The sequence below is a fragment of the Helianthus annuus genome, chromosome 6, assembly GCF_002127325.2.
Source record: "Helianthus annuus cultivar XRQ/B chromosome 6, HanXRQr2.0-SUNRISE, whole genome shotgun sequence".
Taxonomy (NCBI): Eukaryota; Viridiplantae; Streptophyta; class Magnoliopsida; order Asterales; family Asteraceae; genus Helianthus; species Helianthus annuus.
In genome coordinates this window covers 9,813,961-9,839,939 of record NC_035438.2, presented here as the reverse complement: position 1 = coordinate 9,839,939, position 25,979 = coordinate 9,813,961, and the positions used below count along the sequence as shown (strand labels likewise).

At 39.7% G+C, this 25,979-nt stretch overlaps 2 protein-coding genes and 1 long non-coding RNA gene across 7 annotated transcripts; all 3 read right to left on the bottom strand.

Moving 5' to 3' along the window:
* Positions 1 to 5,118: 5,118 nt before the first annotated feature.
* On the bottom strand, positions 5,119 to 6,739 carry LOC110944372. Its single transcript, XM_022186033.2, has 2 exons — positions 5,779 to 6,739; positions 5,119 to 5,715 (listed from the first exon to the last, which is right to left on the bottom strand). The coding sequence occupies exons 1-2, from the start codon at positions 6,619 to 6,621 to the stop codon at positions 5,119 to 5,121; spliced, it is 1,440 nt and encodes a 479-aa protein (XP_022041725.2). The 5' UTR covers positions 6,622 to 6,739.
* Positions 6,740 to 14,049: 7,310 nt separating this feature from the next.
* On the bottom strand, positions 14,050 to 19,805 carry LOC110864653. 5 transcript variants are annotated; one of them, XR_002549992.2, is made up of 5 exons: positions 19,498 to 19,805; positions 18,730 to 18,969; positions 18,336 to 18,629; positions 17,936 to 18,073; positions 14,050 to 14,271 (listed from the first exon to the last, which is right to left on the bottom strand). It is a non-coding gene; the product is annotated as an uncharacterized LOC110864653 (long non-coding RNA). The 5 variants fall into 5 exon arrangements; XR_002549991.2 differs by lacking the exon at positions 14,050 to 14,271 and adding an exon at positions 14,427 to 14,780 and having other exon boundaries at positions 17,936 to 18,076; XR_002549989.2 differs by lacking the exon at positions 14,050 to 14,271 and adding an exon at positions 14,427 to 14,780.
* A 1,707-nt stretch (positions 19,806 to 21,512) lies between these two features.
* LOC110864654 (protein DETOXIFICATION 24) lies at positions 21,513 to 25,627 on the bottom strand. Its single transcript, XM_022113767.2, has 8 exons — positions 25,364 to 25,627; positions 24,664 to 25,205; positions 23,985 to 24,071; positions 23,845 to 23,901; positions 23,182 to 23,420; positions 22,181 to 22,299; positions 22,021 to 22,107; positions 21,513 to 21,929 (listed from the first exon to the last, which is right to left on the bottom strand). The coding sequence occupies exons 1-8, from the start codon at positions 25,616 to 25,618 to the stop codon at positions 21,867 to 21,869; spliced, it is 1,449 nt and encodes a 482-aa protein (XP_021969459.1). The 5' UTR covers positions 25,619 to 25,627; the 3' UTR covers positions 21,513 to 21,866.
* Positions 25,628 to 25,979: the final 352 nt, after the last annotated feature.

The window sequence follows — 25,979 nt, the reverse complement described above, 5'->3', positions numbered from 1 at the left end:
GAAAGATAACCCGAACAAGGATACGAGCAAGTACTGCGAATACCACAAGGGAAGTGGACACGACACCAACGATTGTTTCCAGCTTAAAAAACAAATCGAGTACTTCGTAAAGTCAGGAAAGTTGGCACATCTGGTGCGAGATATCAAGCAGGGTCCGCCGGTGGTCAAGGAGGAAAATGACAAGGCGGCAGGAAAAAGGCCGCGAGAGTTAAACATGGTCCATGCTGGTATAGGAAGAGGGGCTAAACGGAGTTTCTCCACCCTCGAGCCTTGGATGTTGGCAACAATGACCATCGAACCACGAATGGAAGATTTGCATCTTACCACGGACGCCCTGATCGTTTCCGCGGCAGTAGGAGATTACCGAATGAGGCGAATTTTGGTTGACACCGGAAGCTCAGAGGATATCATATACGAGCACTGTTTCGATAGAATGCAACCGGAGGATAAAAAGCTGCTCGAATCGGTACATGCTCCCATTAAGGGTTTTACAGGGGAAAAGGTGGATCCCATTGGTCAAATCACCTTCCCGGTAACCTTCGGGCAAGCACCCAAGGAAAGAACAATACTACTAACTTTCCTCGTGGTCCGCGCCGAGTCATATCACAATGTAATCATCGGAAGGTTCACTTTGGGGAAGCTAGACGCCATAGTCTCCACGGCAAGAGGTTTTATGAAGTTCCCAACACCGCAAGGTATTGCCACGGTGTTTCGAGATAGAGTTGGAGAAGTATTGGACACCAAACGATGCCGTCAAGGCCCCGCAGGGGTTACAGGGCCAGAGAGGTGGGTACTGAGCACACGCCACCCGGATCAAATGGTCACCATCGGCGATACTCTGTCCCCAGAGGTAAAGAGCAATTTGAAACAATTGCTAAAAAGAAACGTAGACATATTCGCTTTCGAGCACGCCGATATGACCGGAGTCCCTCGCGATAAAGCAGAACATAAGCTCTCCACGCTCCCAGGCATTAAGCCAGTCGCCCAGGGTAAACGCAGTATGGCCCCGGATCGCCGGGCAGCGGTCGTTAAGGAAGTACGCAAGTTAGTGGAAGCTGGAATCCTCAGAGAAACACAGTATCATACCTGGGTGTCTAACCCGGTCATGGTTAAAAAGCCAGATGGCACATGGCGGATGTGCATTGACTTCAAGGATCTGAACAAGGCGTGCCCGAAAGACGCATACCCGTTGCCGGAAATTGATTTAAAAGTTGACTCCCTGGTACCGTATCGATACAAGTGTTTTCTAGACGCATATAAGGGATACCACCAGATCAAGATGGCCAAAGAAGACGAAGAAAAAACAGCCTTTCACACCGACGTCGGCATCTTTTGTTACACCAAAATGCCTTTTGGGCTACGGAATGCGGGAGCCACCTACCAGCGCCTCATGGATAAGGTTTTCGAAACACAGATCGGGCGGAACTTGGAAGTTTACGTAGACGACCTGGTCATAAAAAGCAGCGAAGAGAAACAAATGTTGGCAGACATAGAAGAAACTTTCCAGCGGCTCAGAAAGCATAACATAAAGTTAAACCCAAAGAAGTGCTCTTTTGGGGTTGAAGAGGGAAAATTTCTGGGGGTAGTAGTTACCCACGACGGTTTTAAAGCCAACCCAGAAAAAATAACCGCCATATCGCGGATGCCATCCCCCCGAACGTTGAAGGAAGCTCAAGCCCTAAATGGACGACTGGTAGCAATCAACAGGTTCCTTGCAAGGCACGCTGAAAAATCACTGCCGTTTATAAAAACGCTGAAAGATTGCCTCGACAAAAAGAATTTTAAATGGACGGCAGAAGCGGAACGAGCTTTGCAGGAAATGAAGCGGTTCATAGAAAAACTACCCACGTTGACCGCGCCCAGACACGGCGAAGTGCTAAAAATGTATCTGGCGGCGGCCCACACAGCGGTAAGCGCGGTGCTCATGGTTGAACGAGAAGGGAAACAAACACCCATATACTACATAAGCCGGGTGTTGGCGGGGCCTGAAACGCGTTACCCTACACTGGAAAAGCTGGTATTAGCATTAGTACACGCCACCAGGCGATTAAGAAGATACTTCCAGGCACACCGCGTACAGATCTTAACTAATTACCCGCTACAGCAGATCCTGCACAAACCTGAGGTCTCGGGTCGGTTGGCTAAATGGGCTATCGAGTTGGGAGCCCTGGATATCGAATATCAGAAACGCACAGCAGTCAAGGGACAAGTTATCGCCGATTTCTTAGCCGAAATACCAGAAGGAGAGGTAGTCACGGACCCGGTTGTCCAAGACATACCAGAAACGAGCACAGCGAGGCAGACTTGGAAGTTGCACACAGATGGATCGTCTAGTGGTAAAGGGTCTGGGGCAGGTTTGATGCTGATAAGTCCGGACCAAATCAGGCTAATGTACGCCTTACGTTTTGATTTCGAGTGCTCCAATAACGAGGCGGAATACGAGGCGCTACTGGCTGGTCTACGAATGGCAAAATCCATGGGTGCAGCCAGGGTCGACGCATACGTCGACTCACTGCTGGTCAACAATCAAGTCAACGAAACATATGAAGCAAAAGACGAGGCAATGGCGAGATATCTGGCAAAAACCAAAGAGCTCATGAACTCTTTCGATAAAGTCACGCTCAACCACGTGCACAGAGGGAAAAATCAGATAGCAGACGCCTTAAGCAAACTTGCCACCTCCGGCATGGAAAAGGAAGTCAAGGTTGAGACATTACAGACACCTTCAATTGAACCGCGTAGCGTCTCCGCTGTCACAATGGAAGAACCCTGTTGGTATACCCCGATCCTGCTTTTTCTCAAAACCGGCGAACTGCCTCCCGCCAAGGGCGAGGCACGAAAGATTCAAACGAAAGCACTGCAATACGAGGTCAGCGATGGTGTCCTGTATCGAAAATCTTACCTGGGTCCCCTCCTACGATGCGTCTCCCCGGTTGAAGCGAAATACCTCATCAGTGAAATACATGAGGGTATATGCGGTATACACGCGGGTCCTCGAGCAGTGGTCGCTAAAATTCATAGCGCGGGGTATTACTGGCCCGGGATGCATGAAGACGCCGTCAGAGAACTGAGAAGATGCCTCAGCTGCCAAAAATTTGCCCCTCAAACAATTCGGCCCAAAAATAGTCTAGTACCGGTGACATCGGCTTGGCCTTTTCAGAAATGGGCTGTAGATATTGTGGGACCTTTCCCGCCCGCTCCCGGGAAATTAAAATACTTAATCGTGGCGGTGGACTACTTCACCAAGTGGGTGGAAGCAAAACCCTTGGCTAAGATAACGGCAGAAAACGCCAAAAAGTTTCTCTGGGAACACATAGTATGCAGGTTTGGCCTACCGCTCTACCTGGTAAGTGACAATGGGACGCAGTTCACGGATAGAATTTTTCAAGAATGGTGTGCCGATCTCCACATTCAGCAGATCTTCACGTCGGTAGCACACCCACAGGGTAATGGGCAGGTAGAGCGGACGAACAGAAGTTTGTTAGAAGGTATCAAAAAACGGCTGGGACACGAGGGAAGCTCGTGGGTGGAGGAGTTGCCACACGTCCTTTGGGCGCATCGAACAATGCCCAAGACCAGCAACAACGAAACACCATTTAGCCTTACCTATGGAATGGAGGCTATGATACCTGCTGAGGTAGGGTTACCATCGTTACGCCGTCTCGAAGTAAAAGATAACAATGACCAATCGCTGAGAGAGGGCCTAGATTTATTGGAAGAGAGGCGTGAGGCGGCCGCCATTAGCGAGGCACGTTACAAAAAAGCACTGGAAAAGTATTACAATAAGCGGGTGTCTAAATTAAGTTTCAAGGTGGGCGATTACGTCATGCGCGACAACGAAGCAAGTCGAGCGGAACCAACGGGAAAACTAGGCCCCAACTGGGAAGGTCCCTATATCATCCAGGAAGACTTGGGCAAAGGAGCCTATCGCCTGTCCCGACTAGATGGCACGCCGGTCCCGCGCAGTTGGAACATCGCACAGCTGAAGAAATGCTATTTGTAATGCCTTGCTCCTAACAGCAAGAGTCAATTACCTTTTCCAGTTCGCATTTGTAACCCATCATGGGATTTTTACTCTTTGTTTATTTTTTAATGCAAGATTAATAAAGATGCAAGTTCATCTATTACAAAAATTACCATCGCACAATGAATGCATTATCCGGTAGAAACAAAAACAACACCCTTAAACACGAAATATTTTTCATTATAAGTCATAGGGTAACTACAACAAGCGCTTACGGCGGGTATCTTGGTAATAGATACATAAACCGCCTCAAAAAGCAGATAGGCATCATTACATATACATAGCCTATCTCAAAAAATCAAAAACCAAGTACTTGTCCCTGTTTTTAATAAAAACCAAACATAAGGGAACCAAAATACAGAACATGTTCATAAAACACCTATTGATGAAAGATGGGTGCCGTCACCACTGCAGGGGTAGGCACCCCCACATCATCATCGTCTTCCACCACCACCACAGGGTTGACGGCCAAGGGAGCAGTTGAGCCACCAACCATTCGGAACATCAAGCCAGAGGCATCCGTCGGCTGCCCCTTCGTCCGACCACCGGACTGACGCTGGTAGGTCAGACGATATCGCCGTTCAGGGTCCACCTGGATCAAGTCAGTCAACACATCAGCCGATAGCTGCATTCTGGGATCCTCTGGTTGAGGGTCCGGGATAACAAGGCTTTGACATGCTCGGTTGGCACGAACCGGAGCAGCATTTGGGATTGGTCGTCTGCTCCTAAGCATTGATCTTGTTACCGGATGCTGTAACATCAAAAGGCCATCAGCAGCGTCAAGCACCCGAAAGATCTCGGAAAGCCTTTGCCGGTATCGTTTTCTTTCCATTGCACAAACATAAACAAAAATGGAAACGAAGGGTGAATTTATAACAGTAGTTAACAAGTTTTGACAGTGATGACATCAGGTATATTAATTAAAAGTAATCATCACACATCACAGAGTCATATTTTCAACGACGGCGGTGTCAGAAATCATGACATTTGCATTAATTTGGCTGTCAAATCAAAACGGATAATGGGCACTAAACCCAATTTAAACAGTATCAGCAAGAGTACACAACGAGCAAAACAAATGAATAACGGAATGGTCAGTCTTCTTCGGACTCGTCCGCAGGGTCCAGCATCAGACGTAGCGAGTCTATTCCATCTTCATTAACTTTATCCATCAGACCGCCATAGCAAGGTAGAGGTTCGGTGTACGCAGCTTCAAGAGCCTTCGCCATATCAGCCTGTAACTTATTTTTGAGGGTTTGGAAGTCCGGCGGGACTCTTTCCGCTTGCTGGCAGTCCATGTAGCCCTTAAGTACACCATCATGATGACCAGCTTGGTAGGCAGCGGCGGAAAGACGGTCAATCAGGCTAGTAAAGTGGGACGACTCACGCAGAAATTCGAACGCCCCCACTAGCCCATTAGTTATCAACCAATTCCTGTCTCCCCGCATAGCCGCTAGCTGGTTGGTCAAATCATCGATCTCTGCATGGGATTGTGCCAGCGCGTCCTCCACCTCCCTTAACTTTGAAGACGACGATGCAGCAAGCTTATTGTTTTGGGTGACAAGGGAATCACAATGATCTTGCATCTCCTTGAATTTTGCCTCACGCTCCTCCAACTCTCCCTGCATCAGTCGGATCTTGGTATGACAGGTCTCTACTTCGGTTGTCAAATCCTGGTACCGCTCCTGAACCTGGGACACAAAATCAGTGTCAACACGAAATTTTTCCAATTGGGCCGATAACTCGTGTCTCACCTTCTGAGCCTCTGCCACAGCCTTGCGTTCCAACTCCTCTTGTACATTTTTCGCTTGAGCCAAAACCCTATCTTTTTCCGCCATATCGCGGGCCCATAAGATCCTTTCCTCAGCGAGATGTTCAGTTACCCTCCGCAAATCCTCCTCGGCCTTATTCTTCTCTGACAGAAATCGGGCCTCTTTCAACCCAGCGGTCTGCAGTTGACTTTCGAGGCGATGCTTGTCATCCCTCAGTTCTTGGATAATGACCCGGGCCTCATGAAGTTGGGTGTTATCACGCACCCACCGGCGCCGTATCTCTACCAACCGGCGAGGTAGGGTCACAGAATCTGATATAGACGAATTCATCAAATCCTCATTGTTTAACCCCTCAACATACGCCGCTTCAGCGGGGGGGTACGCCCTCTCAACCCAATGTTGGACAACTGGAGGAAAGATAAGTCGGGAAGATTCAGCAATCTTCCATTGAGGCTGGTAACGTTTATCCTGGGCATGAGGATCCCAACAAACGGTAGGTATAAACAAATCATCAATCAAGCGGGCACCATCGTCAGCAATGCCGCTGCTCGACGCATGATTATCGCCTCCACCCACGCTAGTTGCCTCATGCGCGGTCGACGCGGCAGCAGCATTGGTGTCAAAACCAGCAAACATGTCCTTGGGCGATTCAGGAAGGGTTGTGTCAAAACCACCTGATCGAAGCGAGGGCAGCGGCTCGGAAGTTACGGCTATGGATACCGTAGAACTAGGAATGGGCATGATGCAGCTCACAGCGGGAGCGAATGACGCTGAAACTTGTGGACTCGTAGGCATGCTGGTACTACCAGTACAAGACGCCGCCATAGTCGAAACAACAGTGGATGGCACACCCCCGGATGATATTCCCGCAAAGGTACCTGCACCACAAGACCAGACGGACGCTATCAGCAGGGACACTAGTATGCCATATGGTTATTTAAAATAAAATACCTGGTGAAATTGCACATGCGGCCTGCACCGCCTGAAACGCGCTCAGCGTAGGTGCCACAAAGATTTTCCTCTTTTTCGAAGCACGGCCAGGACTGGTCAGGTCGGAAGCTAAGGAAACTTCACGACTCGCGTTGGGCGTCTCTTCCATCACGGGCACGCTGACAGTGGTTGCTGCAGGTTTTCTCCCAGACAGCTTTAGCCGAATAGGTTTCTTCTCTGATGATGCTGAAGTAGCGGCCGCCATACCCGACAAGGGAGCGATATACTCCAAGGGATCCGTTGGCATCGCCGGTAGAAGAAATTGTTCCAGATGCACTTCCAACACATCTGGTTCCCCTTCATCAAGTCTCCGGTCGTTGGGTTTCAACGCCAGGTGACGTGGTGGATCAACAAAGTCAAACATCCCCCACTCCCCTGCGCAAAATACGTGATTTAATTAATACCGGATTTAAAAATATGTTAACCAGGTGTGGTAACGTAAACATACCTCCATCTTCCCGTTGGAATGAGGGATAACGCCTTATATCCGGCCATAACAGGCTCATACCGGCCATCACTAGCGCCCCTTCTGGAATAATAGTGCACTCAAAGGGGCGGCCACACAGTTTTACATACAGCGCATTTGACGCGTACGAATCTGCAGGGGGAGCATCATCCTTCACTTTATCCTTCGGTCCTTTATCTTGCCAATGCATTTCCCCGGGAATAGCACTGGCATCCAGGTAGAAGAATTTTTTCTTCCAATCCTTGTCTCTAGAACTTGTAGGGATCTCCCTCAGACATGATACTTCGGTATCCCGCCGATCAAAGGTAAAGAAAGGGGATTTCCACACAAGTACGAAGAAAGCCCTAAAGACGATCAGTTCTGGGATGTGACCAAGAGCTACGCAGGCATACTCGAATTGTCGAAGTTTCACAAGGCCAAGAGGATGTATTTGAGAAATGTGGATGCGGTAGAAATCAAGCACCAATTTCAAAAATTTGGTGATGGGTAACCGGAAGTTGCAAAACTTGAAAAAATCACTAAACAAAGTGATTTTACCTGCTTTCAGGGGAAAGGCGGTGTCGGTTTTTGACGGCAACACAGGATTCCATTCAGCCCTAATGCCATAATCATGGACCAAATTGTTGAAAGACATCACGCCCCATTTGCACAGTAGTACGTCCATGGAAGCGGCGGAAGAGGATTCGGTCGTTTTTGAAGCCATTGAATAGAGAAGATGGTGATAGAGTAATTTGGGGGTGATTTCTTGAACATCCGTTTAAGGCATCGTCTTTTATAAGATACGAAAACTTTTCAAATTCAAAAATGTGTACGAATCGACGCACGTGTCAATCACGGGAAAAGACAGCTGTCATTGACGAGATGACCCAACTGTCACATCCGCTATTTTCGCCGTCATTTCCAAAGGTCGTCACACAAATCATTACGAGTTTACCCTTTTTCTTTTTCTCTTAGTCCGACCTAATGGACTCCCTCCATGAGCTCGGACTGGGGGGACATGACGAGGTGTGACCCGCGTCGCTCACCCGACCCGGTTACAACCTTTTATATTTACATAAATACCCAGAATTATTCTAGAACCTTCCATATCTATAAGGAAGGTGCATAACTAAATCTCCCACTTTTCGGGAAGATCATGTAAATCTCCACCTTATCGGAGCACATCCTAAAATAAGGGAAACCCTAATTGAGAACCTATAAATAAAGACAAATACGTAAGGTACGATCATCTAATTCCCCTACACTTTTCCCTTCATATACTTCTCCAAACGAACGAATACTTATTCTCACGCCGGAGGGTGGTTACAGGAATAACCCCATTCCTGTAACGAGTCCTAACGGTGTTTCTGTTTTGCAGCCACACGTTCGGGTCATTGATCGTTGAAGTTTCCCGAGTTGTTAAGGTCAGTGTTTCTTCAACTATCATGTGTTTGGTTGTTGTGGAATGTTGAGGGCCATGAAACTAAAAGTTAGGTAAGTACTATCATGTGGTTGATTGTTGTCGAGAGCCATGAAAGTGCAAATAGCTAGGGTAAGTTAACATCATGTGTTTCGTGGCTCTTTCATTAATATTATTGTTTGTGAGATGAAAGATCTACATATTTTCTTACAATGTCATGTTCATCTTTTTAAAATGATATATTCCATCAAACCCCATCGGGTTCATAGAACACATCGAGTCATACCCATCGAGTCATACCCAGTGGTGGACTCAGGAAATTTTTTTATGAGGTTGGAAAGTTTTAGTAGTCGTTTGTCTATTACTATATAATAGTTTTGTTGGGTCGGGGTCGGGTTGGATCGGGTCAGGTCGGTCCTATAAAGAAGATAATCAAATATAATCAACAAAAGTATATTAAACATCATTACAGGTGTAGGGTTGAGATCCTGTACAAACAGTGCTAATTATAAGAACCGTAAGAACAGATCTGAACCATTGTTAATTTAAATCAAGGGTTGATATTGATTATAAATAAAACTCTTATAATTAAAAATTACTACTAACAAATTAGGGGTAATTTTGTAAAATTGCTAGTCATTTGACCATTTTCTATTAAATACAAATTCCACCAAGGTTTTTTAAACTAAAATAACTTTTATATACTTCATTATTTTTTTTAAAAATATATACCATAAAATCAAGTATTTTTTTATCTTTAATATGAGTACCATATTGCTATACCTTTTTGTATTTATAAAAGTGTTTTTTAAAAAAAGTTAACAAAAGGTGTTTTATATTTGTGCTAATAAGGTGCTGATTATGTGTTAATTACAAAATAATACAAACAAACACCAAAAGTAGATATAATCAGCACATCTGGTGTGCTGATAATGGAGAACGATTGAAGATGTTGTGCTAATGTCGTTTATGTTGATAATGGAGAACGATTCGAGGACGATGTGCTGATAATGAAGAACGATTAATGATGTTGTGCTAATTATATAGTGTTGTGCTGATTATATTTTTTGTAATTATTTTTAATTAGTTATAAATAAATATGGTCAAAAAGTCTAAATTACCCCTAAACTAATTTTTTATTGATGGACACTTGTCAATTATGTATTGGTTCTTATGGTTCTTACAAACTTAAGTGTTTGTATTTGATCCCATTCCTACAGGTGTATAACTAAAATCTAATATTTATAAAGTTGTTCTATAGGAGTTTTCATTTTTTTTGAAATCTAGTCATAACCAATGCTTTTAAAATTGGACATATTACTGATCCACTAATCGACACGTACAAAAAATAAGAACATCACAACGGTATATTTGAAATTTTATAGAATTACTTTACTATATGTTAATTAGACAATGAAAATGAATAGTAGAATTTGTAGTTGTAAGATCTGATTGGGTCCTTTTAAGGGTGACGGGCTCATCACCAAATGAGACATGCGTCACACTTGGATGAGGCATGTAGTGCCTTCTGTCCACCCTTCCCTCACACTTCGCTTCAGAATCTAGATGATATACAAAGAATAAAGGAGAGAGTGAGATTAGAGAAAAGAGACAGATTGAAAAATGCAAATTGATTAATTTTAAAACACTTATATATTAAGTATATTTATTAATCTGTAAAGAAATAGAGTATATGTTTAAGTAATTAAAAAATACGGATATATGCTAAACAATCTAGAACCTATTTAAACTTCTTAAAGAATAAATAGTAAAGATGCATGTAACCAGACAAATTATATATATATTATATATTATATATATTATATATATTGATTTCGAGAGACGATGAATAGTAACTTTATTTTTATAATAATATATAGTTTTTTATTATTTTATTATTTAATGTATTATAATTGTTTATTACTATATTTACTTTTAATAACATATTTTTCTTTTTTTAAACATCTATTTCTTTTACCTTTTTTTTTAATATTTTTTTCCTTTTTAACATATAGAGTAAATTACGTTTTTGGCCCATGTGGTTATATCACTTTTACTATATTAGCCCAAAATAAGAATTTTTAACATATCTGCCCCCATGGTCTCTATAACTAACCATTTTGGCCCCTAAGTCTAACCATTTTAGCCCCCATGGTCTCTATAACTAACCATTTTAGCCCCCATGATCTCTAGACTTAGGGGCCAAAAACGTAGTTGTGTTTGATTTCTTTCCCCGACATTCAGTTATAAGTTTTGTTAAAACAAGGTTATACTCAAAATAAAATATTTATTTGGTATCATAAAAGGGTACGATGATAAACTAAATCGTTCTAATGGTTTGACATTCTAAATAACATGTTTTATTTTCAAATCACGTTTGTTTTATATTATCATTTGTTCGGTTTCACCGCAACGCGCGATATAAAAAGTTAGTTTAAAATAAAAAAGGTAAATTCAATGGTGTTAAGCAAATATCATAATTCCTAATTAAATATTATTAAATTACCACCATCGGACTTTAACAACTGTCAAACCAATTTGACTTCCCCTGCGTTGCATCGGTTGTTGTAAAACTGTGTCAAGTAATACCAATGCTATACCACTGTCAGCGACCACCAATACCGGAAAAGCTCGTAAAAACAAATTAAATAAAATCGAAAAAAAATAACGCCGAGCGAAAAGCAGACATGAAATCTTTGATTCATGAACGCTCGTTGCAGAAAAATTAAACCGAAACGTAAAATATAGAAAAAATAACTAAGTCAATCCAGGACCCGCACGTTGGTCGAACTTGTTAAACAGAGAAAAATAGATGTGATGCGACGGGCCAGTCAAACGGGAAAAAATATACGAAAAAAATGTTGAACCCCACACGCACGTTGCGGTACATTAACTCACAAAATTTAGAACGAAACGAAAGACTTGAGAAAACTGATAAGTATGGTGGACCAAAATTGAAAATAAAAAAAGAGTTGGGATTAAATTGCAAAAAATGAAAAACTTTGGGTTAAAAGTAAAAAAACAAAGGGTCTAAATTGCAAGATTGAAGTTATTTATTAATCTTAGATAAAGATAAAGATAAAGATAAAGATAAATGATATCTATATATTAGTTATTAATATTAATATTAATATTAAAAGAAATTTATTAAATAATTATAAATAAAATTTATAAGGTTGTAGGAGAGAATGCCATTATTTGGAGTCTTTTATTATAAGTTAGATTATTTAATGTATTATAATTGTTTATTACTATATTTACTTTTAATAACATATTTTTCTTTTTTTAAACATCTATTTCTTTTACCTTTTTTTTAATATTTTTTTCTTTTTTAACATATAGAGTAAATTACGTTTTTGGCCCATGTGGTTATATCACTTTTACTATATTAGCCCAAAATAAGAATTTTTAACATATCTGCCCCCATGGTCTCTATAACTAACCATTTTGGCCCCTAAGTCTAACCATTTTAGCCCCCATGGTCTCTATAACTAACCATTTTAGCCCCCATGATCTCTAGACTTAGGGGCCAAAAACGTAGTTGTGTTTGATTTCTTTCCCCGACATTCAGTTATAAGTTTTGTTAAAACAAGGTTATACTCAAAATAAAATATTTATTTGGTATCATAAAAGGGTACGATGATAAACTAAATCGTTCTAATGGTTTGACATTCTAAATAACATGTTTTATTTTCAAATCACGTTTGTTTTATATTATCATTTGTTCGGTTTCACCGCAACGCGCGATATAAAAAGTTAGTTTAAAATAAAAAAGGTAAATTCAATGGTGTTAAGCAAATATCATAATTCCTAATTAAATATTATTAAATTACCACCATCGGACTTTAACAACTGCCAAACCAATTTGACTTTTCATAAATTGCTCATGTTCCCAAGACACCATTTCTTTCATCTCTATTTCATCTTTCTTACACCGTGGGTATGGTGGGACGGGAGTTTAGGGTAAGGGTTAACACGTGAATTTTGAGGGGCACCGTTGGTCAGTTGCATGTTAGGTCGGTATGGCGGAGCATGGCTAGCCCGCGTGGGTTGGCCACATGTTATAATTTTTTTTTCAATTGTTATAAAAATACACACAAAATAAAAAAAAAAACCTAGCCAGCTATAGCCTAGCCAACTCAGCCAATGAGAGCCGGCCACGGAAGACTGCTAGGCCCGCCCAACGCCCGGGCTGAAACCCCCGCCCAAGGGGCCACGCCGAAACACAAGCCCACCCGGAATGGTAACTTAGGCGTTTGTACCCAACCCACGCCCCAACCCCGCCCCATACCCCATAGTCTTAATAAACAAAACCTGCAAACCCTACCATTTTTTATCTTCATCCTAACATCATCGCAGCTCCACCTTCGATTAACACAAATCCAACGAGTTCAAGGGGGGCGATTGCAAAATTTTATGGGATGAGGTCGGAATTTTCATGTATATTTAGCACTAAATTATTTTTTTAAGCGGAGCAGCCGCCCACCACGGCAAATAGCAAGTCCGTTAATAAGAAAAAAGTGTGAATTTAAATAAGAAAAAGTGTGAAATTAAATAATATATATGAAGGGTAGGGTAGCTACAAAGTTCAAAACTCATAAAAAGTGTAAAAGTGTGAAAATTACGTAGGCACCGTGTTTTAAATTTTGGGCATGATGTTTTATATTTTTTTTTGGCATGGTATAATATAGAAAAACATCAAATGTAACAATTTAAAACACAGTAAAATGTATTCTAGATATGAAATTTAACACACCTTACCAAGAAAGTTAATCAGTGTGTGTTTTAGATTTCATGCCTAGAATAGATTTCATTGTGTTTTAAATTGTTACATTTGATTTTTTTTTATATAATATACCATTAAAAAAGAATCTAAAATACAATACGTATATAGATTTCTCACACTTTTTAAGTATTTAGCTAACTCCTATATTTAATATATACATTTACCATGCAACACTTAAGAAACCGAGGCTGATCATAAATTCCCATGCATTGATGTTCAGGCTGAAAATGTTTTAACAATATAGCACTGGACATATAAAGCTTAAATGGATATAGAAGTTAGCTACACAGTCCTAAATACTTAAAAAGTGTGAGAAATCTATATATACATTGTATTTTAGATTCTTTTTTAGTGGTATATTATATATAAAAAAATCAAATGTAACAATTTAAAACACAATGAAATCTATTCTAGGCATGAAAGAAATTAGGCCTCGGGTGACAAAAAAAAAGATATTAATACCATATAGATAAAGCAGATATATCAACCCAGAGCCCTCCTCGAAAACTTTCAAAGAAATTAGGCCTCAGGTGACAAAAAAAATTGGGCCCAAAATTGTGTTAAGGGGAAATGAATTAAAAAAAAATAAAACCTTAGTAATGGAGTCAAGGCTTGAAATTGAGACCTTCACATTATACATTATCTTGAGATGATTTTACACTCCACCACCAACACTTTTTTTGCACAATTAATAGATGCATATATATTAAATATATAATTTAGTGTATATATATAAAAGCTTATAAAAACCTTTCGGGCCTTTTTAAAATTTGAGTCTTGGGCGACGGCACGGGTTGGCCGGCCCTATAGCAACCTCTGCGTCTTTCATGTAACCTGCAAGCAATACCAACACGGTATTGTACCATAACTCCAAGCTAAATGTACAACAAATATGAAGGATTGCTAAGTTATTATTGATCAAAATGACACACATTTACATATGGGTTACTAAGTTTGTGCACATCTTACCAAACTATCACACCAGAAGATATGGAAAGCTTCACAATATGAACCAAGATAAGTATAAAGTGTTGGATCGCTTACAGAATTCGTTTACATATTTGGATCGTTTTATCGTTTTTATAGTTGGGAAGCGATTACAATGGACGATATTGGACTTTGAAAACATGTCGAAGGATTCAAAATCTATAAGGAAGAAGCTAAGTGACCAGGTTATAAAGAAAACGAGTTAAAACGATTAATTCAGAATTTTTTGCATAAATGAGTGTTTTAGAGAAAAAAAGAGTGCCTTTAGGTGATCACTGAATTTTGTTGCAACTCTAGGTAAATCGCCATATGAAACAGCAACCTTCCAAGAGAGTTCTGTCCAAAAGCTGCAAAACCTGCAAAAGAAACTGAGGTTATTAAAGATCGCTGTTTGAAACAGCAACCTTCAAAAGATCGCTGTTTGAAACAGCAACCTTACCAAAGGTCGCTGTTTGAAACAGCAACCTTACCAAATATAATTATATAACTAATTTAAAAATAAAATATGGAACCACTTTATTAATTTACATGGATTTGCATAATTAATAAAATATGAAGCCTAAAATAAACAAAAAAATAGATTATCAAAGTTGCATTACTAATGTTACTCAACCTTAATTACATGAAAATAACGCGGTCAATGATTTCTGCTTTAGAATTATGTTATTTTTCTAAACGTTCTACTCATGTTATTCTACTAAAATGATTACAAAAGGATAATACTGATCAATGACTATGTTCGTTGATCCTATACTCATTGTTGGGGAGATAAGATCCTTTTATCGTCATTGTTAAAAACATATTTTTACACCTCATGACCCGACCCCCACACTGAAAATAAATTTGGTCAATATTTTACGAGGCACATGCCACTATACAATCTTCAATACATAAATATAATGTCAATCAACGACTTCTATGTTAAAAATGTGGCGAGACTGCCTAGCTCATGCCTTTGTAAAGAAAAAAAAAAAAGATTTACCATTACCAATTGATACACAATCAATATGGACGATACACGAGTCAGTACTCACAATCATCATGTAGATATAAAATATAAAATATAAAATTCTAACTCTAATTCCTAAATTTGTGATTAAGCCTTAAAACGGTTTGTTAGTTGTAGCTATTTTTTTTAAGGCTTCATATTTTATTAATTTTGCAAATCCATGTAAATTAATAAAGTACACGAGTCAGTACTCATAATCATCATAATCTATTTTTTGTTTATTTAAGGCTTCATATTTTATTAATTTTGCAAATCCATGTAAATTAACAAAGTTGTTCCATATTTTATTTTTAAATTAGTTATATAATTATATTTGGTAATGTTGCTGTTTCAAACAGCGACCTTTGGTAAGGTTGCTGTTTCAAACAGCGACCTTTGGTAAGGTTGCTGTTTCAAACAGCGATCTTATGAAGGTTGCTGTTTCAAACAGCGATCTTTAATAACCTCAGTTTCTTTTGCAGGTTTTGCAGCTTTTGGATAGAACTCTCTTGGAAGGTCGCTGTTTCATATGGCGATTTACCTAGAGTTGCAACAAAATTCAGTGATCACCTAAAGGCACTCTTTTTTTCTCTAAAACACTCATTTATGCAAAAAATTCATTAATTCATGATTAAAAGATGCTCAGAGTTAACTCTATGTAAACTCATTTTGGGCTAAAAGTTGATTCTTGGTGGGTAAATTTTTATAAAATCAATTAATTGGATTGTTGTTAAATGGTTGGACCAGACCAGACCAGACTACCAAGAACACTAAAAAATAAATGAATGGGCCTTGTGCTAATATATTTGAATGGGCTGAGCTGATATGAAGGATTTAGGCTAAAATGAAAAAGATAAGGACATGATAATGGTCAAACAAGAAAGTCACTAAAATATTTGTATAATCAAAGCCATTAATCCAATATCTTTTTTTTTAACGTCCAATATAAGAATCGCACCCATTGGCCGAAAGGTAGCCCGCGGCAGCCCATCCTGCACGCACGGAGCCCCTAGCCCACCATGCCACCAGTTCCGGGGAAAACCCGACCCTGCACCTGCCCGAGGGCACGACAATGCAGAGCCGGTAAAACCCGGGTGGATCAGGAATCGAACTCGAGACCTTTCGGTCAGGAGTCTTCCTTCATTTCCATAACCACTGAGCCAAAGCCCAGGGTTATATCTAAGTTGGACTTTAGCTCAACACTGAATGGGCTGTTGTGGGAATTCATAATGTACATGAGATATGCAGCAACTTTTATTTGATTTAATTTACTCTGCAATGAGATGGTTAACATGTATTGATCTGGAATAACTTTTCATTCATCTTGCAAGTTTTATTAGTGTTCTTGCCATTGTTGGAAGATAATTGTTGTGTTAGCCAACTACAATCGATTACTTTTACTATTTTTTTTCTACATTCATCAGATGAAAAACAACATAACTTTTTATACCATTTGTGTTTGCATGTCAGATTCTTGTGTTTTGCTTGTGAAAGAAACACGAACTGTTATAGCATGTTATGAATTAATAAAGGCCCACACTATTGGCACACTTATGACGCCTATTTGCACACTTAGGGTTTTAATACGCTGCGTATAGAGCTATACGCAATGTATAGGTTGCATAGAATTCAGAGTCTGGCCAGCAATCATAGGCACAGACAACTAGGGTTTATATACGCTGCGTATAGCTCTATACGCAGCGTATATAACCCATCAGAATTTTGTTTGGTTATTTTGGTGTATTTGTGATATAAATTCTCACCCGGTTCCAACGTTAAATCGCTTAAAATATATAACCGTTAATGTTATACCATTAATATTATATGTCGTTAATTTTTTTTAAAAAACGTATATACGGTTCGAATATATTACATTGTTATCGTTTAAATTAAATTATTATACCACGTCTAGTGCGGTTCGAATGCTATAAACATTTAAATATCATACCGTCAATTATTTTTAAATACTCGTGTACGGTTCGAATATATTATACTGTTTGAATACTATACCATTTAAATTAAAACGGTTAAATATTTTGAAATATCCGGGTACGGTTCGAATATATTATACTGTTTCAATACTATTCCGTTTAACTTAAACTAGTGATGATCGGCTTGAACTACCCAACATTGTCTGTGGTCGGAGCGTATGAGATCGCCTTTTGCCATTGGGTTACTTCGAGTAGCCAAAAATTTATTTCGTTAGCTGTAAAAAATGCACAAAATGTAACTTACATTAATCAGGCTCAACACATATGCTCCTTCTTGCTTTGAACAAAGTTTTTTAATACCAACTAGAATTTTTACCAGCCGCGCGTTGCGGCGGCGTAAAAACTTAACTAATTCGACTGCGATTTGTTTTATTATACAGCCTAAATTAAAATTCGTCATAGAAACGTAAGTAACTTGATTGCGATTTGGTTTATTATACAAAGGCATAAATAAAGATGACATTTTAAGAAATCAAATTCTACTTTTCTGAGAAAAAAAAACTACAGACGCAGCAAGGTGTCAAGAAAAAACCTGCGGCTCGGTGCGATAGGATCAGAACTTGTGTTGCCCACCCGCGAATCAAAAAGCCCCTTCCTTTTACTCGCGATTCAAACCCATTTTCATCCAACCATTGTCTATTCATTGTTGTCTGTTCATTCTGTTCTACTTCTGCTGCCAAAAAAAGGACTTATGAAGCGTTACACGATTAACACTATTAGAGTTTATAGAGCTCACTTAAAAAAAATTTAAAAAAAGAACATGTTTCTCAAAAACATATAGTTTTAGGTTAGTTTTGTACACATTTTTCTATCATCACAAACATGTTCTCTTTAAAAATAACTTACATTCAAAGACCTCAATAGAACTCAAACGACAAGACAAACAATTCTCAATATAACATGTTGGAAAACAAATTAAGGTTTGTGGTTACCGGAGTTTGACTGAACTATCGCCGGTACTCCAATCAAATCCCCGCCATCCATATCCGAGATGAATCATTCAAACACCTCCTCAGATTATATAGCTAGTAGAAACACACTAAACATACCCTTATGCACCAAATTTGACTCAAAGTAAATTCAAGTTGGCGCTCAAGTTGCTCAAGTTCTTTCACAATAACAAATCCCCGCGATATGAACATTTAAGATTCAACATATAAAGATCTTTTAATGTTATGTAAATATCTAATCTTTCTTTTGCACACGCACGCCACTTGGCAGCTTTGCTACACGAAAAAAAAAATACAATGTTAAAGGATGACTCTCATATAATCTATAATCTGTCAAAACCAAGAAATAAGAAAGCGAAAGGATTGCAAATCATACCTTGACGTCAATGGCAGATCGGTTTTGGGCATCCATATAGGGTGGGTTCTAAGAACCCCAAAACACTAAACACAGAAATATCTTAACATATGTAATTAAGTTATAAAAAGGCATATGTTACCTCTGGGGTGTAGGGAAGAAAGAGTGTGTCTTTGCCTTTCATAGCAAGTTTGCCAATGTTGAGAGGATGGAAGCCATCAACATCAAAACTACAACTACCCTCTCGTAACATAAATATGCCTGCATCATATGAATCAAAACTATTTTAAAATTTAATTAATAAAAGACGTTTGGATGTGTGTTCTCAAATAATCATGTGAATACACACACACACACTCACCCTACTAAATTTTTATAATACGACAATTACCCTCTCATAACAGTCTTTAACACTAACAAAGTTGTTAACTACAACTACCAAACACATAGAGCATAATGAGAAGTCTATATCTGTTCACTGGTTCAAATGATCTAGAGCAGCCTAGAATAAAAGGAGGATGCAGTCCCAAATAGATCAGATAAATAACAAATTACAACATTCCTACAAGCTAACCATTCGTAACCTAAAATTCACTTGAACACCCATCTCATCAAATCCCAAGTTATCCATACGCATCACACCAAACCCCCCAAAAATTCAAGAAAAGATTAATAATTTTTCAAAAAATCAAAAAAAGATTCATACCACTGTCATCAAATATCCAAAAAAATTCAAGAAATAATGAACAGATTCATACATTATTCAAGAAATACAGAAAACATTCGTACCTAATTAGAAAAGCTGGACCAAAAATGCACCGAATCCCGGCGAGGAGATGCGCACATGAACCCTAAAAGTTGTCGTTGCGTCTGCTCCAATGCAACCGTTCATCTAGTTGTCACGGTTTCTCCGCTGGTGTGGGTTGGCGGCGAACGATAGTGGTGGGAGACATGAGGGCGGTGATGGACTGGTGGGTGAGGGATTAGGGTTTTGATTTGTTTGAGATGAGAAAGACATTGAAGAAGTTGACGAGTCGGCCATCTCCAAATTTTTTTTGGAAAACACCCAAAGCCAAGGGTACAATTACCCTTAGTCTAAAGTTGTTGCTTATTATTAAGGTTTAAATATTATACCAAGTCTCGGTGTGGTTCGAATATTATACCGTTTAATATTTTTATACCGTTAATTTTATTAAATTACTCGGGTATGGTTCAAATATATTCTACCGTGTTTCCATACTATACCGTTTAAATAACCATTGGGTGTCAGCCCAATGGCCACCAGCCCGCATTCTAACCCGGAGGTGGCGAGTTCGAGTCTTGCTCGTTCCCAATGCCCCTACGGTAGCGGATTTACCCCCAGACTCAGGCTTGCTGGGTGGCGGTCTGCGAGGTGGGATCACCTCGGCGGTTGGGAGGACCGTGGAATATCCCCCCCTACTATACCGTTTAAATTTAAATATTATACCAGTTTTAAATTTTTATAACGTTAATTATTTTGAAATATCCGGGTACGGTTCGAATATATTACACCGTTCCATACTATACCGTTTAAATTAAAATACTATATTGTTTCAATACGACTGAATATGATATATACAACATAAGTTTGATATATATAACATAAGTTTGTACATACATAACAAAAGATATAATATAACTAAATACATCGCAGAAGATAAAATACTATGGCAGCGGATCCTGCTGCTGCTACAGCCGTAATGAAGGGTCGTGGAGGTAACCCCTCACGCTGTCGACGATCCTGCAACTCCTCAACTATCCAGTCCATCACATACGTCAACCTGTCAACGTCGTGACGTAGCTTCTAATGTTGTGTGTGAGGGGGCAGGACTGGGCCCAACATGTCGTGGGAACTGAGGCGCCCTGGGTGGTCCACACAGCTGTGGTGGGTCCGGAATGTACATCTCCGGCTCATGCTCTGGCACCTACTCCGGCACGGCTGGGGGATCTATCGGGTCGAACTGTGCTGGCAGTTCCTTCGTGCCGAAGGGCCGACCGTCTACACCCTTAAAACTCTTCACGTTGTCTGGTGGGAACCTTTTGATAATCTTCATTCTGGATAGCGAGTTCATCCCTATCCTCTTCCGCTGTATTGCCGGGCATAAAAGCCGGGGTAATGAAAATGGGCAAGCAATTCTAAAATGGTTTTCAGGTTTTAAAAGATATTTAAAACTAAAAGAGATGTTAACCTAAGAAACGTAAAAACCAGCTCAAATGAACTCCGATTTAACTCATTCTGGCAGTGTTGAAACAAGCTCGTCGGACCCTAAATATGTTTAGCTTTTAAGGTTTATAATTTGGCTTTTAAAGTTTTGCTTTAAGGTTTAAGTTTATTTAAACAACAAGAATTATCATACCATGTAATGAATTGACAAAACCCATGGTTAAAAATCTTTGCATCATGACTCATTAGACTAGAAGGTATCGGGGCCGGCTGAGGCCCGGCTAGGACCGGCGCCGGTCCCCCACACCGCCCCCTCCCATCCGTTCCGGCGAGTCCAGCAACCCACAGCCGGTGATGACGGACCGGCTTTCTCTCTCTCTCTCTCTCTCTCTCTCTCTTCTTTCTCTGTCCTCTCTCTTTCTCTCTTCTCTCTATCTCTTTCTCTTTCTAAATAATCAAATAAATTAAATTTTTAATTGTTTTTATAAATTATGTGGGGCCCCATCCTCCACCCCCTTAAAAGTGAAAGAGGCTCGTCCTCCACGAGCCGGTGATGTGGCGCCCGGGTGGCGGCCCATCCTCATGGGGATGGGCCTCACCATACCCTTTAGTCTTAGAGCTTTATCAAATCCTGTAAAGCTTGATTTATCGTTGTAACATGTTTTGATTAACCATTATAAACTTGTACACCAAAACCCATTGCAACTATACATGAAACTTGCAAACTTTGATGCACCACTGTATTACATTTTGGCAGCAACAATAGATAGGCTTCTTCCTGTGGCAACGGCTCTATGACGGCTCGTTATCAAGTGATTGCTTGTTCGGTTTTACCAGGCAGGAACAATACATTAGGGATGTCTACAAATCCAATATATTTACAGAGAACTACACTTTGAATTGTTTACTACAAAATCTAGTCACATTAAATACCAAAGAAGCTAACCTTCTCATAGAAGCATATCTATTGCATTTACTCGGGATCTTCAGACGTCTTAACATAGAACCGGTTTAGCCGTTCTGAAGCCTTCTTAACCTACAGTACCGAATGCAAAACAATTTATTATCCACAATAAACTCGAATTCAAAAAAAAAATGTTAAATAAATAGTTATGCAACATATTTACCTGCTTGTCCCAGTCGGTTGTCCATGCCATATACATAAGCGCGATTGTCTCTGTCACAACGCCACCAATCATACCCATCCATATTCCCTGTAAAAGCAAATAACCGGATTTTGATAACCGAAGCAACTTTGAAAATAAAGTTCATCCAAACGTTGTATACCTTTACTTGAAGGTCAGTCAAGTAACCGAGCAATGCCCCTATTGGAATACCGATCACATAGAAGCAAATGAGGTTCACAATTGCTACACTACCCTGCATTCCTGCTCCAATCGCCACCCCTGATGACAACAAGATTTATATATTTAAGGCACCAAGTATTCTTTATATCAGCGTTGACCAGATGTCAAAATAGACAAGTCAGATACGTTGGGAAACAGGTCAAAACGGTTAATGCTGAAATGAGTAACTTTTTAATGCATTTTGGTCTTCAGATTGTTGGGTATCTCACAAATGCTTTCATGTCCTAAGTGTTAAAACTTTTTTTTGAAATTATTAGCGCATTATATATTATTGAAAAATTACGTCCCGCTTGCGGTATGCGCATATAATGTTTATATGTGTGGGCCATCGAGGGGTAAAAGTGAAAGTGCACTAATTTTAACGTTATTTTACTAATTTCATGAAAATAATGTTAAAAGTGGAGGACGGTTAATCATGAATCATGTGGTGGCGTTGATAGCTGAAAGACAAAATGGTACATGCACTAATCGGTCTTTGTCCCGATTGCTAAGTGTTATGTGCCTTATGTCCAAGGCTTGATGCAAAACTACTATCGAGCCGGGGGTCTCACTGGAAGCAGCATCTCTATTCCTACGGGATAGAGGTAAGGTTGTCTACATCTTACCCTCCTCAGACCCTACCTTTGCTTTGCTATTGGTGGGATTTACTGAGTATGATGATGATGATATTACTGAAAAATATAAATCTTACAACGATACACTCCTCCTAACGACTTTTTTGGCCCAATTAACCCATTGGTCATTGCCCAACTGAACAGTAACCCATTTTGTTTTTCGGCTAATTTTATTATTTGACTCGTTTGGGACAAAACATGAGCCAAATCGACCCATTAGTTTTCTGAAATCGGACAACTCTATCATTAGTTTTCTGAAAGTAAACTAATTACAACACGTCAAAGGATTTAGAGGTTGAGCTATTACCCGAGAGAACAGGATAAATGCTATTGAGTAAAATTGATAAGGAAAGGTGCAAAGAAAGGTCTGATATTGTATCTGCAACTCTTTCGTCATCGGTGAACAAGTAGGCAAGTTTTCTTCCAAAAATCAAGCAGAGAACAAAGAAAAACACTCCGATCGCAATAGAAGTCCCCAACAAGACTTTAATTGAGAACTTTGCTGCTTTGGCATTTCCTCTCCCTAATTCATTTGACACCCGGACACTAGACAATACAAAATATGTTACGTAACGGGTAACTTTTCTAGGTCGGTCCCGATGGGTCAAGTGAACACACAAACACTTTCTGTTAAGTTTTCTTCTAAATTGTTAAATAACCAAAACATTAAATAGGAATAGGAAAAATAATGTTGGCAAAATAATAATATTTTTTTTTACTAATAAGAGATTTAGGAGGTAAGCACTTAAAACATTTTGAACGACCTTTGACCCCGACGGTCAGTGTGACATGTTTTTCGGGTTTCGTTTAAAAAACAAACCAGCCAAACTTGACGTGACCCCATTTCATCTTTTAAGTAAATGGGTCGAAATTGCTACCTCCAACGATGGAAATCAGAAGAACATGTAACGTTGAATAAAAGAACATAAACTTAAATGATGGATATGAAGGATTTGATATGTCCATTTACCATGCGGCGCCTAACAAACCAATGCAGATCATGAACTCCCATGCATAGATGTTCAGGCTGCAAAGTATTAACAGATTAGCAGGATCTCGGGAGAGATAGAACTGAAACGGATATATAAACTCCCAAAAGGATTTTAATACCTTATGGAGAAAGCAGATATAGCAACCTCTGCGTCTTCCATGTAACCCGCAAGCAAGACCAGCACCGCATAGTACCATAACTCCAAGCTACATATACAACAGATATGAAGGGTTGCTAAGTTTTTACAAAGTGAAAGAAGCACATATTTGCATATGGGTTGCTATTTGCAAACGAGCCGAGCCCAAGCTCGACCAGGCTCAGGCTCGAGCTCGGCTCAAGCTTTGTTTTGAAAGCTCGAGCTCGACTCGTTGGTAGTTTCTCAAGCTCGGCTCGTTTATGATCTATTAATTAATATATTAAATAAATATACTATAAATAACAGACTCGTTTAAACTCGCGAGCTCGATAAGTGAAGCTCGGGCTCGTTTACTAAACAAGCTTATTTTTAGGTTCGGGCTCAGCTCGTAAGCAAGCTTAAATATGCGCGCCTCGGCTCACTTACTAGTTAACTTTAAAAAAGGGGTAAATGTAATTAAATATTGATCAAAACTAATATTACACCAAGGCTCGACGAGCCTGACGAGCTTCACATGCCAAGCTCAATCTCGAGCTCGATAAATAAACGAGCTTTATTTTATGCTCAAGCTCAGCTCGGCTCGTTTCGAGCTTTTTCTCGTGCCGTTCGCGAGCCGCTCGGCCCGTTAGCACCCCTAGTTGCTAAGTTTGTGCCTTATTTACCAGAGCATCACACCAGAAGATATGGAAAGCTTCACAACAGGAACAAGATCCTTAAACGCAGCTACCGTAAATCCTTTCCAAGAATTAGGACACCAACCACCAAATACGTAAACGAATTCTCCAAACACAAGAAACCATGATGACACGGACAATGCGATCATTGCACCAGCAACCCCAAGGTTTAGCGTATACACAAGAAGAAAAGACAAAAGGATGTGGAACCCGAATCGGAAGATTGAAAGCCATGCAATGATCATGTTTTTTAACTGTGCTTGTAGGTACATTTGCAGGGTCAAGCTGAAGACATAATTGTAGACAAAAGGTATGAACCATAGAGAGATGTAACCGCCGCTATTTGCTACAGCCTCGTCTTGCCCAAGAAGTTTGAAAATTTGTGTAGAGAAGATGAAAATCGGGAGTAAGACGGTTAAAGTAATTAAGTCAACGATCCATGATCTTTGCAAGTAAATGCCCATCATGTGGTGTTGACCTGCTCCAAACGCTTGACCACAAAGAGTTTCGGTTGCACTCGACATTCCCAACTACAGGTCAAAACAGGTTTTTTAAGCTCAAGGGACGAATCACAAAAACCCATGTCGGTCCCACAAATGTTGTAACTTTTTTTAACAGCTAACTCACACACCCCCTAAGCATATCTCGGCAAAGCTTAAACATTAAACAACTAAAATAAGGAACTTACAAGGATTCCATTGACAAAGCGGACACTGAGTGTTTGAACAAGGGCAAAGCCGGCAAGATCTATGTTACTAATATGGCCGATAAATGATTGTGTGACAACAATAGTTCCAAATGTGCATATTCTTGATATGACACTTGGCAATGCGACCCTCCATATCCTTCTTGATTCGTCCCATATTCTCCCTTTCAAATCACCTTCTTCCACGTCTTCGTCGTGTCGAAGTAACGTTGCTTGCATTCCATTTCCATCTTCCATGACTGTTGTTTAAACTGATCACACAAGGAAATTGTTAAAACTTAGGGACTAAAGCTGTAATTGTTAAAACTTAGGGACTAAAGTTGCAATATGAATATATCATAGTTACCACCTGTGTAATTAATGCTACAAAATGTATTTTGTCATTTGTCAGTTTTGTTTAACTATTTTGCTATATAGTCTCCCTATCCTAACAAGATTCACAAAAATGAAACCATAAAAGCGAAAACCAAGAGGCACATATCTAACAAACTCACACTCCAACTCATTACACATCGGTTTAGAACTCTTACTGGTTCAACACTTAATGGTTCTGTTTGTTTCACGAGCAGATGTCTGAATGATTCAGACATTTGCCTCT